Consider the following 14141-nt stretch of genomic DNA (forward strand, 5'->3'; position numbering starts at 1 on the left):
AGAGCCAGAAATGTAGGAAAGAAAGGAGGCAAGCATGTGGCTACTATTAACATACAGGTAGCCATTCTCATCATTGAATTGATGACAGCCGCTTTTCTTGATGCTCTGTACACTGCTGAAAGTGTCCTTTCAATTATTCCGCTGCATCTGGTGATTAGGATGGCCTTGGTGAGTTTGGAAGTAGTCACTCTTAGTCTTCATGAAGCTGGATGTGACTTGAGGTGTTTGCAAGGGATTACAAGGGGATTTATTGAAAGGGACTGCAAGTGCAAATTCAAGAGCTTTGAAGAATAAATGCTTCTGAAAATGAGGCTGCAAAATGGTGGAGCTGCTCTTTGAGCAGGTATTTTCAAATAGAGGTTTTCCTCTCAGTGTCTTTGTGGTACTAAGGAGCATAGTTGAGTGGGCAATACTGGTGATAGGTGGACAGTTGGACTTGATGATCATAGTGGTCTTTTCCAATCTTAATGATTCTTTGATTTTTTTCACTCATAAGCAGCCTAAAAAAGTCATTATCAAGTTACTTCGCCTGTATGTGTGGAATTAGTGGCCAGTGTGCATTGCTCATCACCATCAGTGCTCTTTGCCATCCTTGCTGTCCATCTTAGTGCTGGGAGGCCAATTTGTGTCCTATCTTCAAACCATGTGTACGGTATTTTGGGTGTCCTGGATCGTGTTTTGTGCTGTGGGATGGTTGCAATGCTGGAGCTTGTTGTGCTTAGCAAAGAGGAGACCATGCAGAAGTACTTCCATGTGTGTGGAGTGCACTGGGGAGGGACACTGCAGTGATGTAGTGTGTGGAAGGAAATGGAAAATGGGCAATTCATTGCTTGGTAAATCATGCAGACTTGAAGAAAATGAATAACTAAAGGCAGTTATTGCTAAAGAAGTACATTTTTCATGAAAGGGCAGTTGTACGGGATTTAATAATGCAAACATGGTCATGGCTGTGATTAGCTACGTAGCTGCGTGTTAGCAGTTTTGAAACACTGATCTGTGTTCTTTTCTATTGCCATGGCCGCAGTAACCTAAGAAGACTTCCAGCATTTGTGTGTTTTGTGAAGCTAAGTTGCATTGCTCGTGTGTACGTGCATGCACATGTCTGTGTGTATTTAAGTAGTAATGATGAGAAAACGTGGAGGACTGGAAGCAATTGTGCTTCAGTCATGTGGTCCTCTGACAGAGACCCCACAACAAAAATTTTGAATACATTACATTTAATTTGTGTGGACTTGACTAAATCATTTCCTGTTCAGGTTAGATAACCACTACGTGAAGTGAAAAACTGATACAGAAAAACCAGTCCATTTGCCTTGTTTCTGAACACTAAGATAAAGATCTGCCAGAAACTCAAAGGAGATTCTTCCAGCCTGCAAAGAGGATCTACTGCCCAAAGCTTGCAGGCTTAGTTGTGCACCAAAGAAAATCTGCTTCATAAGAGCAATGCGGATAACAGCAAAGGAGGTTAAACAGCGAAGGAGGAAAAAAAAAAAAAAAAAAAAAAAAAGAGCCTATGAGATGCATGACATCATACAATCATAGAATCGCTGAGGTTGGAAAAAACCTTGAAGATCATCAAGTCCAACAATGACCTAACCATACTACTCAAACAAACCTCTGCTAAATCATGTCCCTGAGCACCACATCCAGGGATGGTGACTCAGCCACCTCCCTGGGGAGCCTATTCCAGTGCTTAACTACCCTTTCTGTAAAGAAATGTTTCCTGATATCCAACCTGAACCTACCCTGGCACAACTTGAGGTGATTTCCCCTCAATGTGTCACCTGTCACCAGTGAGAAGAGACCAACCCCGCTCTCACTGTAAGCACCTTTCAGGTACTGGAAGAGAACAGTAAGGTCTCCCCTCAGCCTCCTTTTCCCCAGACTAAGCAGCCCCAGTTCCCTCAGTCTCTTCTCATAGGGCATATTCTCCAAGTCCTTCACAAGCCTTGTTACCCTTCTCTGGTCCTGCTCCAGCACCTTAGTGTCCTTTCTGTGCTGAGGTGCCCAAAACTGAACACAGTACTCGAGATGAGGCCTCACCAGTGCCAAGTACAGGGGCCGGATGACTTCCCTAGTCCTGCTCACCACACCATTCCTGATAGAAGACAGGATGTCACTGACCTTGACCACCTGGGCACACTGCTGGCTCATATTCAGCCGACTGTCCATCAGCACACCAAGGTCCCTTTCCATCAGGCAGCTTTCCAGCCACACCTCCCCAAGCCTGTAGGTTTGCCTGAGATTGTTGTGACCAAAACACAGGACCCAACACTTGGTCCTATTGAAACTTATACGGTTTACCTTGGCCCATTGATCCAGTCTGTCCAGGTCCCTCTGTAGTGCCTTTCTCCCCTCAGGCAGATGAAAACTCCATCCCAACTTGGTGTCATCTGCAAATTTGCTGAGTATGCACTCAATCCCCTCATCAAGATCATTAATAAAGATGTTAAATAGAAGCAGCCCCAGTACTGAGCCCTGGGGGACACTGCTTGTGACCATCTGCCAACTGGATTTAACTCCATTGACCACAACTCTTTGGGTCATCCAGCCAGTGTTCCACCCAGTGGAGCGTATTCCCATCCAAACCATGGAGAAGCCAGCTTCTCCATGAAAGATGTGGGGCGCTCCTTTGTGGTTTTGAAAGATGACCTTGTTTAAAGGATATAGAAATAATAGAAGATTGTTTGTAGTAACTCTGACTGCAGATTTACACCACTTACATTATTAAATGAGACATGCATAAGTAACATTTTAGTCCAGATATATGCACGCACACTGGCAAGAGTTTTGAGGCACATTGTCAGTTGTTTAAATTTTGAACATCTGAAATTTTTCTTTTTAAATTTTTTAAAAAGTTGGGCTTCTTGTTTAGTCTGGAAAAGAGGAAACTCATGGGAGACCTCACTGCACTCTATAACTGCCTGAAGGGAGATTGTGGTGAGGTGGGGGTCACCCTCTTCTTTTGTGTAACAGTGATAGGACTGCAAGGAATGGCGTCAAGTTGCACCAGGGGAGATTCAGGCTGAATTATAGGAAAAACTCTGAGAGAGTGGTCAGCCACTGGAATGGGCTGCCCAGGAGGTGGTAGAGTCACTAGCCCCGAAGGTGTTCAAGAAACATTTAGGTGTGGTACCAAATGGCGTGGTTTAGTGGGGAAATACTAGTGGTACGTGGATGATTGGGCTGGGTGATCTTAGAGGTCTTTTCCGGCCTTGGTGTTTCTATGATTCTGTGACTGTTTTTCTTAAATCTGAAAAAGTGTCCCTAAGTTCAGTAGAGTATTCTCTATTATACGTTTTTCTTCTGTATTTTCTTATGGAAATGAAAGATAATGGGGAGCTGGGGAGCTGGCTTCCTCAGACTCAGAAAAAACTCAGGTACATTGAGTGCTTTGCTTCAGTCTTCATGGGTGGTCAGGCTTCCCATGTCTGCCAGGACCCTGAACTTCTAGGTTAGGGTGTGGAAAGTGGTTTCTGTCCTGTTGTAACAGTAGAACAAGTCCAAGTCCTCCTCATGAAACTGAATATGTGTAGGTCTGTGGGGCCAGATGGTTCTGAGAGAGATGGCTGTTGTGGTTGCCCGGCAGCTCTCCATCATATTTGAAAAATCCTGGCTGTAGTGGTGGAACAAGTCTGAGCCCTTCTCATGAAACTGAATGTGTATAAGTAAGTCCATGGGGCCGGATGATATCCATCCTAAGCTTCTGAAAGAGATGGCTGATGTGGTTGCTGAGCCACTCTCCATCATATTTGAAAAATCATGGCTGTTTGGTGAAGTCCCCAGTGACTGGAAAAAGGGAAACGTTCCTCCCATTTATAAGAAAGGGAGAAAGGAAGACCTGGGGAACTACAGGCTGGTGAAGCTCACCTCTGTGCCTGGGAAGATCGTGCAGCAGATACTCCTGGTTACCATGTAAAGGCACACAGGAGATAAAGAGGTGATCCAAGACAGCCAGCATGGCTTCACCAAGGGCAGATCTTGCCTGACCAATCTGGTGGCCTTCTGTGATGGAATGACAGCTTTGGTGGGTGGGAGAAGGGCAATGGATGCCATCTACCTGGACTTGTGCAGAGCCTTTGACATGGTCCCTCACCACATCTTTCTCTGAATTGGAGGGGTGTGGATTTGAAGGATGGACTGTTCGGTGGATTAGGAATTGTCTGGCTGGATGCAGCCAAAGGGTTGTGATCAGTGGTTCTGTGTCATGGTGGAGGCCAATCACAAGTGGTGTCCCTCAGGGATCGGTCTTGGGACCAGTGCTCTTCAGCACCTTCATCAGTGACACAAAAGGTGGCATCAAGTGGAGCCTCAGCAAGTTTGCAGATGACACCATGCTGAGCAGTGCAGGGGATACACTGGAAAGAAGGGAAGCCACCCAGAGGGACCTGGACAGCTTGGAGAAGTCTGGGCAGTCTGGTCCTGTGGTTGGTGACCCTGCACATAGCAGGGGGATTGAAACTAAATGGTCTTTGTGGTCCTTTTCAACCCAGGCCATTCAATGGAATAATAAAATAAATAATCATGTATTTTAGTACGTATTTGGGTTTTCTGATAATTTTATCCAGCTGCAGGAAATAACCGTGTTAATGTCTGATTTCACTAATAAGTGGGATGTGTTATTGACCAGACCTTCCTTAGTGTTTCTGGGAAACACATCTGGAAATACCAGTGAAGAATATTCACATTAAGTAACTGCTGGAAAGTGTACCTTGAGAAAATTTGCCCCTACAAATGTGGTGCAAAGAGATTGGGCCTTGAAGAATAACTGCAGTCAGCTTAGAAATGAATAACTCTGAGGATGTTGAATAAAATAATTTGTTAGCAAGGAACATAAAGTTTTCTCCAGTATTGTTGTATCATAGTGATTTGTTTTTATTTAAAATGCTTACAATCTTACTGCTCTTCTAAGCTGTTTCACTGTGAAACAGAAGTCTGTGCTTACATTTTAACCTATATATATACATATATACACACACACACATATATATGTGTGTGTGTATATATATATATATATAAAATATATATTATGTATATATATATAAATATTTTGGAATTTAATTAATAAGCCTGTTTGAAAATAAGTCAATTATACGTGAACTAAATTATTCTCTTTTTTCTTTCCAGGATTGAAGTGGATCTAGGAACGAATGGATGACTGAATATTCATATGAAGAGGAAAGCCATAAAAGTTGGTTGACATTTTTACAGCCATATGCATTATACGTATTGCTGCTATTATAAAAAATTTAGAGTGTATTACAGAATAGATGAAGCAACCAGTCAGAGCTTTACATGCCATATTGTCTTTCCTGCAGGGGACTGCTTTGGCTTGATGCAGCTGTAGCTCAATGCAACAGTTTCTGACTGTTCTGACTGAAAAGAAACAGACAAATGCCACAGACCTGAACATTCTAAAGAATGTGTAGTAGTGCCTTAACGAAATGAGTAATGCCATGCCATAGCAATCAGATGTTTGAATGGTCAGACATTAGGGCGTGTTACTCTTCTGCACAGGGATATGTAGGGTGAATGGGATAGGTGTTATCTTCTGTTACATCTGATGGCTATGAAGCTTTATATGTTGTTGTGTGGCAGTCAGGTACCACACTGACAAATACCATTTTAAGTCAAATAGGATGTGATGTCTTAGTAGATATCTTGATGCTTTCCTTTCTTACCACGCAGATTCAAGTTATACCACCTGTGTTTTCTATGATAGATGGAGAGGAAAAACTGTTAGTGGACCTCTGTGCATTACTGAATTTATTATGTTTCCTAAGATGATAGAGTTCAGCAGGACTTGACATTTGTCAGTCTGACCTGTTGGTGAACTATGGACTTAGCTGGGGTGCTGTGTTATCCGGTGCCAACCGAGGATGTTTAAACAAAGCTGACGGTGCCTGGGTTTGCATCAGATCAAAAGAATTGCGGTGGCAGATGCAATGCACAGAGCAGTGAAATGCAGTGGAACAGCTCGGTTAAGTGAGGCATTCTTTGGAAACTATTTGTTGAGAAGGAATATGTTACAGTAGAAAAGCTATTTCCCAGAAAGTTTTCTTCATCCCCTGAGCCTTGGTCAGGGGCAGGAACAATTGAAGAAACAGCAATTAAGGTTCTCCAAAGGTGCAGCTGACTACCAGAAATTTGTAGCTCTATTTGAGCGAAGTATTTTAGTAGGGCTAAGATTGTCGTGTATCACAATAATTATTTGGTTACGTCAGTACTGGGGTGGCTCAGATGTTTTACAGATTACTGACAGCTGACTTAGGTATGGAAGACTTCAGTTTCTGGGTTAGTCTTTTTAGTGTTTGCAACAGGTAAAAGATTCACTGATCCTAAGTACCTGAAGTTTCACAAGGAGTATGAGCCTTGAGTGAAGCATCTGTCTCCTTGAACCCGACCTCCTGAAATAACAGCCATTGAAACAACATTTAGTTTAGAAACATCTGTAGAACATCTGCATTTTACACCACAGGTTGCTGAAAACCTCCAGGAGCCAAATTTAAACCTTAATAAAGATGAAAAGTGGTATTATTGACTCTGTAGCATAATTCCTTTCCAGGATCAGGGTCTGTATTCCCAGATACGAACCAACAGTTGCTGTCTGCAAAAGCCAGTATGCAGAGTCTTAAGGAATTTCTCTTTGATTTAATTGCTGATGTCCATGGCTGCTCTCTATAGGGATATGTATGATAGCTTGGGATAGGATGTCATAGTGGAGGAGCAAACACCTCCCTGCTCAGAGTTCTTGGCGTATAAATAGTAGTGTGAAGAACTGATACCATTGAGACTTTGCTTGTATCTTGCAGAATGACAGTGACAGAATTCTTTGTTTACAGGCTAAAAGGGGGGGATGATAATGATGATGCTTCATTGGCAAAAACCTAATGAGTTTGTCAGTACCCTCTTATTATCTGTAAGTTATTTCTGGATATCAGAGTTGCTGTGGGCTCCACATACTGCCCAGAAAACAGTATAAGACAACACAGACATGGTGTAATAATGTTTGTGTTGGAGGAGAAACTTGTTTAGACTAGAGGGCCATGCTACATATTGGGCCTGGGGTGGGACACCAGGGCAGAAAAAATTGAGGATCTGTCAGATCCACAAGATTGGCTGTTGTAACCAGGGGAAAGTCAGAATGCTCCTTGAGTTCATATGGCCACTTTCCAAGTCTCTTGGAAAGTTGTGTGAGAAACGCAGCACTTCTTGCTCTGTATCTCTGATCCTTTTTCTTCTTTTTCTTGTTTTGCTCAGTGTGGAGTGATGGCAGGAAGAAGGGGAGAAATGAGATGGCGTTTTTCTTTTCATTGTGTTGGTCTAGTCTTGTGTTCCTCTAATATCTCTCAGTAATCATGGGGAAGCTGTTCAAAATATGTGCGGATAAGGGAGAGAATGCTGCCTTATTTCATTGTGTGTTTTCAGTTAGGCAGTCAGCATTGGTGGGGCCTCACCTCGAGTACTGTGTTCAGTTTGGGACACCTCAGCACAGGAAAGACATGGAGGTACTGGAGCAGGTCCAGAGAAGGGTAATGAGGCTTGTGAAGGGCTTACCAACCCTATGAGGAGAGGCTAAGGAAGCTGGGGCTGTTTAGTCTGGGGAAAAGGAGGTTGAGGGGAGACCTTATCGCTCTCTTCCAGTATCTGAAAGGTGCTTACAGTGAGAGCGGTGCAGGTCTCTTCTCACTGGTTAGAAGTGACAGGATGACAGGAAATGGCCTCAAGTTGCGCGAAGGTAAGTTTAGGTTGGATGTTAGGAAACACTTCTTTGCATAAAGAGTAGTTAAGTACTGGAATAGGCTCCCCAGGGAGGTGGTTGAGTCACCATCCCTGGATGTGTTTAAGAGCTGTGGTGCTCAGAGATATGATTTAGCAGAGGGTTGTTAGAGTTAGGGTACTATGGTTAGGCTGTGGATGGACTTGATGGTCTTCGAGGTCTTTTCCAACCTAAGTAATTCAGTGATTCTATGATTCTATGATATGATACTTTGCAAACGTAGGGCTCTGAATTCAGCTGTTAAATCTTTTAGATTAAGAAAATAACGTGGTTAAATCATGTAGCTGAAAAATAAAAAGCAAATGTGTGTTTTGTGGAGTAACTCAAGGCCTGAGACAAAAATCCTTGTATGTGAAGACTGATTACAGAAAAATTAAGCAAACAGAGGTGGAGGGGCATTCTCTGTGGTCACTTCTAAGGTCAGTTGATAAGATTCTGTGGGGATAAAACTCCAGTGGGGAAGAGACTGGAAGATTTCACCCAGCACCGTGGTTTTCAGTTCATTGTGTGGATGTGAAAATGCTGCTTAAATAAATAAGTTTTGAAAACCAATTTTTTTTCTTGTGATATGGAATGAGTATGTTGATATGTCACTGGTAGTATAAAGATCTTGCGTTGCATCAATTGTATGTTCTGTTGGTATTTTTAAATTCTTTGTTGGTCTCCCTCAGACCTTATCATGATGCATGTAAATAACTGATATCTAGCCATATATGCAATCTTGGAAGAAATACTGTCTTAATATATGGTCTTAATGTTTTAATTTCCATAAAATAAGGTCAGATTAATCTTTCACAGCAAAGTAAGAAATGTGCATGATATGATGGCATGTGTGCATATTGGATGCATGTAACTTAAAATGGTTCCGTGTAATCTTTAACTGTGACTCAATCCAGAAATTCTGTTCTTTGTTGAATATGGCATTTATGGTTTACATTTTTCAGTCTACAGTGAATAAATGTGAATTTATAAAGAAGAGAGCCAGGTGTAGAAGCTGATGAGGAATTTGATGGCCGGCAGGGAAGAGCTAGAGCTCCATAAGTCCAGGGCAACATAGCATTAAGACTGCAGATGGAAAGAAGTGGATAGGTTTGAAAGGTGGTCAGAAAGCTTAATTTAAGGGCAGATGGGAGAAGAAGTTGCTTAGATTAACTGTAGCAGACCTGCCTTTTCAGTGAATGATCTTGAGTACAGTCTACCTGTCACACTGTGGTTTTATGGACAGCCTGCTCCTGGACAGCTCCTTTCATCAAACTTAATGATGGTCTGAATTATTAAAGGTCTTGCTCAAAAAAAAAATAATAAATAAATAAATAAAAAATAGTGTAATGCAACATACAGAATTGTACTGAATTCATCTGAATTCGTTGCTGACATGGTGAGGACAGGACTGCTGTTCAGGTTGGGTGAATGGGCTGGCAGGAGACTCGTCAGGGTCAGCAGAAGAAAATATGAAGTCCTGTACATGGCGAGAAACAACTCCATGCAGCAGACTGGGCAAGTCCCTGATTTGCCCTTTTGGATGGAGTTGGGTCTTGTTGGACTTCAGTCTATATTTTACTTTGATTTTAGAGTTTGATAATAATAAAGGTGATTGTTTTTGCTACTAACATATATTTGAGGTTTTTTTATGTTGCTGTTTGTGTGGTGTATCCTGCTGTCACAATACTGGTAGCAGTGTGGCAATACGTTTATTCTTTGTCATCTGCTTTGTCCTCTGTATCTATTGCAAACACTTTTCCTAGAGAGGAAATGACTGCTCTTAAAGTGGTCTTTCACGTCTAACAACGTTCACTGGATATGATTGCAGATAGAATCATTGACAGGATAGAATCATTGACAGGATAAAATGCATTAATCTCAAGAGAGTTATCTTGCACTGGCCATCAATCCTTCCTTTCTGTCATGTTCTGTTCAATGTAGATTAAGGCAAAGAGGCTGTAGTTTGATGTTTTGTTTCAAGTCACTGTGATTGTAAATGCCTTGGATAAAACAATATAACAAACAACCTCTCAAATCACCAGTAGCCGGATTCAGCAGGGCACAAAGCCTGGGAAGTTCCTTGGGTTTCATCTGCTGGGTAACATTTGTTGAGATTAGTCCCTTAGCAGTCCATTGGTGGTTACTGTTTAACAGATACTCAACAGCCAAAACAGATAGCAGTGTTTATTGTCTGGGGTCCATTCATATATATTGAATAGAGCTGCTTTTACTTTTAATTGTTTAAAGATATAAAGATATAAAGGATTCTGAAATGATAACATGGGAGGAAAAAATTTACTTCTTCTGAAGCCTTCTAAAAGGGAAGTGCAGCAGAGATGCTCTGTCTTGTTCTGTCCCTTACAGTGATGCGCAGACATTGGGTCTTGGCTCTGTTGTGTTCATTTTCCCACCATTCTGCTGTGTTTACAGTGTTCTTCGGCAGCTGGCTTGAAGCAAGTGTCCAAAACACACCCACATATATGCACATAAAACCAGTTCATCAGACTTAGAGCCTGATCATGTTTGGTGTTTGGCTTGTGACCTGACCTTGTTTAAACCAAGTTGGATTTTAATTTTGAGGCTTTTGTGCTTTTATTTTATTCTGGCCAATGTGGACTGGGGACAGAGGTCTATGAAAGATCGTAACCATTGCTTTAAAACTCATATCACAAAACAAAAATATATTTGCAGAAGTGTTACTTCAAAAGAATACCAAGTAGTGGTTAAAGGTAGCTGTGCTTTTTTCTGTACCCTCAAACTTCAGAAGGGCTATGGAAGGACAGAGGGGGATCAGGCCTTCCATGTCAAAGCCTCGTCTACTACAAAAGCCTCAAACTTCAGTGTAAAATCAATAAATAAAGAGGTTCTTATATATAATAAATAAGGTTGTGTTTTCAAGTTGTCAGTGCAGAGCTGTCCGGGAGGCTTTGCTAAGAATCAGAGAGATGTCTTTGGCTTAGCAGCTGCTCAGTGGTGGTGTTGCAGGGTTTGCATCCTGGTGGCTGCACAGGTTTCTGTTCTGCTTGGAATAGCTGTGGGATGGCTCAGGTGCATCCACTTGGTTCCTGAATTACAATCCTATTTATTGAATATCTTCTGTGAACTGGAGAAGTGCATTAGAAAAGCAAGGCAGCAATATTTGTGTAAGATGGCATAGGAAGAGGCAGCAGCTCCACGTTGTAGTGCAGTGTAGCTTGCAGGAGAGTAACTAGTATAGAACTGACAGAATGTTACCAAACTGGGGAATATTTCTAATAAGCAAGGTGTTTTCACAGTGTGTGTTGCTGAGATTACTAAGTCCCAGCGTACTTAAGGGTAGATCTCGCTGTTGTCGCCCAGGTCATCACTCCACAAGATGCTGTCCAACCATAATGAGCATGTTGGTATATTGTGGTTGTACGGGAAAGCTGTGTTCAGGGGTCTGATTTATTTGATATAACTCAGTATAGTAGAGTGCTTGTTAAACTACTTTTGAAAGTTAATAGGTGTCACCTTACTATTTTAGTTAGTAAATGTGTTGACATGTATGACATTACTAATTACTGATGACTGTAAGGCTTGCTTTATGATCACTTGACCTTTGGAGCTTAAGTTCTTCCTGCAATGAAACCATTACTTTGCTTTTTCAGGGTTTTCATTTGAAATTCATTGAGGAGTAAAAGCCAAAGAAACCCTTCACTTTGAAAAGTCTAACCAGAGCTGAGAACAATTAGAAAAGCTAACTGATGAATATAAAATGATAGGCTGCTTTATAACGCAGACAACTTTAATAGCCGTTTCTGGGACTCTGAAATGCTTGGTTGTGGTAACTGATACTGGGAGAGGGAGAGGAGAGGTACTACAGAGTCCCTGCCTCTTGGGAGAAACTGAAACAGGTGCTGTAACCTCATGTGGTCTCTGAAACACATTTTAAAGAGTGCAGTATGATGGAAACAGCGTGAAAATCAAGTTGAGAAAGCTTGACTTGAACATTTCCTCCATTCTGGCTGCTGTGTGAAAGCATAGGCTGTCTGCTGCAACTGATGGGCTCTGGCAGGAGGCTGCGTGCAGTGGCTTGAGGGGGCAGACCTGGAGTGCTTGGCAGGACCAGACTGGTGCAGATTTGTCCCCATGGTTACCAAACATGCCTGGAATGATCCATCCCCCAAACCATAGTCCAGTTTGGGTTTTGGTGATAGCGAGTTTGGACAGGAGCTGGCAAGTGAACTGAGTGTGTTACTGTTGTAGCTTGGATCAGGAACCACATCCATGAATCTTGTCTCTGTGTGATTTGGTGAGTGCTAGCATGGCTGTGGGCTGTGCATGCTGGCTTACTTGTAACAGGAGCTAAACTGGGAGATGCACTTTAAAAGCTTATCTCACATGCTCTTATTTCTCATGGCCTAAACCAACTTAAATCCCTCCAGAAGACATGGGCTATGGGCGTCTTCAGCAACATTTGTCTCATGGAGGAGGTCTTTTCCTGTTGCATGGTGTCCTTGCTGGTGAAGACGTAGGCTGGTGGTTCTGCTGGGTGAGTGCCACAGAGACCTACCAGCTGGAGTGGCACTCTGTATTTCTGTCTGTATTTCATGCTGCTTTCAAACCAGCTTCTTTAGTTCTTTTGCCCTTGTTGCTCCTGATGAAGACTAGTTCTAAGTGATGGGACGGAGTCCTCAGGGAGCTGGATTTCATATCCATCCCTTTTAGCTGAGTGGTTTTGCTGAAGGTTCTTGTCATCCACGAGCTGACAGGCAGCAGTAGGCATCTCCAGAGGGTAGTTCTTCCCATTGGACTTCTGTTTTCTCCCTGTAAGAAGCGACATCTTCCTGCAAAATGTTCCGGCCCAGACATCATGAGCGTACAGGGCTCTGCTTTGCAAGACTTGTTCTCCATTCTGCGGGTTTTCGGAGCATCACTGAGTATCTCTGTTCTTGCATTCTGACTTCTCTGCTGTAATACATACTCAAGGGAACGAAAGAGCAGCCACTTAGCTCATTTCACCTTTTATTCCTAGAGCACTTAAAGAACAATTATACTAATTGTAATAATGACTAAATTTATAGTACTCCAGAGAGAGAAGCAAAAGGCATTTAATTTCCAAGCAGTTTGACAAGACCATTTTGATGTGTTTTCAGAAGTACAACACGAATTACCAAGGTGGGGAGAAAAATGTTTAAATTCATATTCTCAGGTTCCTTGTTTCCAAGAAGCTGGATACTGTTCAGATGGGTATTGTCCATCAAATAAAACAAGTTGAAACCAGAGATTTATAGAACTTAATTCCTCCTTGTTTCTTAATTGCCTGTTTCCAGTCATTAGTTATCAAGAGTTTAAGTGCTTACCTGGAAACTTAGAAAACTTCTATTGAGGATTATCAACTGCAATTTGGAGTTAATCTTTATTCTCAATGAGAAGGGAAAAAATATGGTCTGCACAGCCACACTGATTAAGAAACATTGAACCAGAAATGGAAATACTACATGTACTTTATTGCTTTCCCTTTCCTACCTATCTGACAATAAATGTGAATGCTGGGAATAAATGTATATTTTTGGCATGTCATGGGGAGAATAACATCAAACAATGCAATTTGTCACTTCTCAAAGGAAGGCATAGAGTAATGTGTTAGAATTCAATAGCACGTAAGGAGAAGGCAGTTATTTTAATACTGATACTCACTGCTCACAGACCTAAATAATGATTGTACGGAATACAGTATTTCATGTACCCAAGGACATGTGTCTAGAAGAGAAAATAAGCTCCTGGTATTAATCTAAGTGTTGACCTGCTTGTATGCTTCCCACACGGCATGTCAGATGTAGTCTTGGTGATTCATTAAGCCTTTCTTGTTCATGGCTGTAGTGATGAGTCATGAAAGGGCAAGTTCTCTGCTTTTGACGTTGCTGCCTTCTTTTGAACTCTACTGTTTACCTGGATTTTTTGTTATTACTTCAGTTCAGTTTGATAGCAGTCCGCTACAGCTGTGATTTCTGCAGTCAGATGTGAGGGATGTGTGGGCATAGCTCTACTGAAAAGAAAAGCCTTAGCTTTTGAACACATGTAAAGATGCATTGGCTCTCTGACTGAATTCCTAAGTCATATAAGAACATTTCACTGTTACTGAAAAGCAGACAAGAAACTTCAGTATTATAAAAAAAAAAAACAAAACCAACAACAAAAAACTCACAAAAAATCCAGTGGAAGAAAAGCAACAAAAAAGATGTCATCCTAAAAATAGTGAGATTCAAAGCGATCCCAATGCTTCTGCCTTTGTTATATTTTTCTGTCTTTTAGGGAGATGATGCACCCCCAAAACACGTGTTTGGATTTAAGTCTGAGTTGTGTTTAGAACTGTGTGGACTTGGGCTTTGGTGGTTATTGTTTGAGGACAGACGAT

General features: G+C 41.8%; 1 protein-coding gene across 6 annotated transcripts in view; it reads left to right on the top strand.

Annotated features, from left to right (window-relative positions):
• Positions 1-14141, top strand: part of KLF12 (Kruppel like factor 12) — a 261902-nt gene that overhangs the window by 66974 nt on the left and 180787 nt on the right. For all 6 annotated transcript variants that reach the window (XR_001552620.2, XM_015851638.2, XM_015851644.2 and 3 more), the window contains exon 2: positions 5128-5191. Coding sequence is in view for 5 of the 6 variants with exons in the window: in XM_015851638.2 (XP_015707124.1) it covers positions 5171-5191 (21 nt within the window). In the remaining variant the exon portion in view is untranslated. The remainder of the gene's footprint in view (positions 1-5127; positions 5192-14141) is intronic.

Source organism: Coturnix japonica, chromosome 1 (genome assembly GCF_001577835.2).
Source record: "Coturnix japonica isolate 7356 chromosome 1, Coturnix japonica 2.1, whole genome shotgun sequence".
In the NCBI taxonomy this organism is placed as follows: domain Eukaryota; kingdom Metazoa; phylum Chordata; class Aves; order Galliformes; family Phasianidae; genus Coturnix; species Coturnix japonica.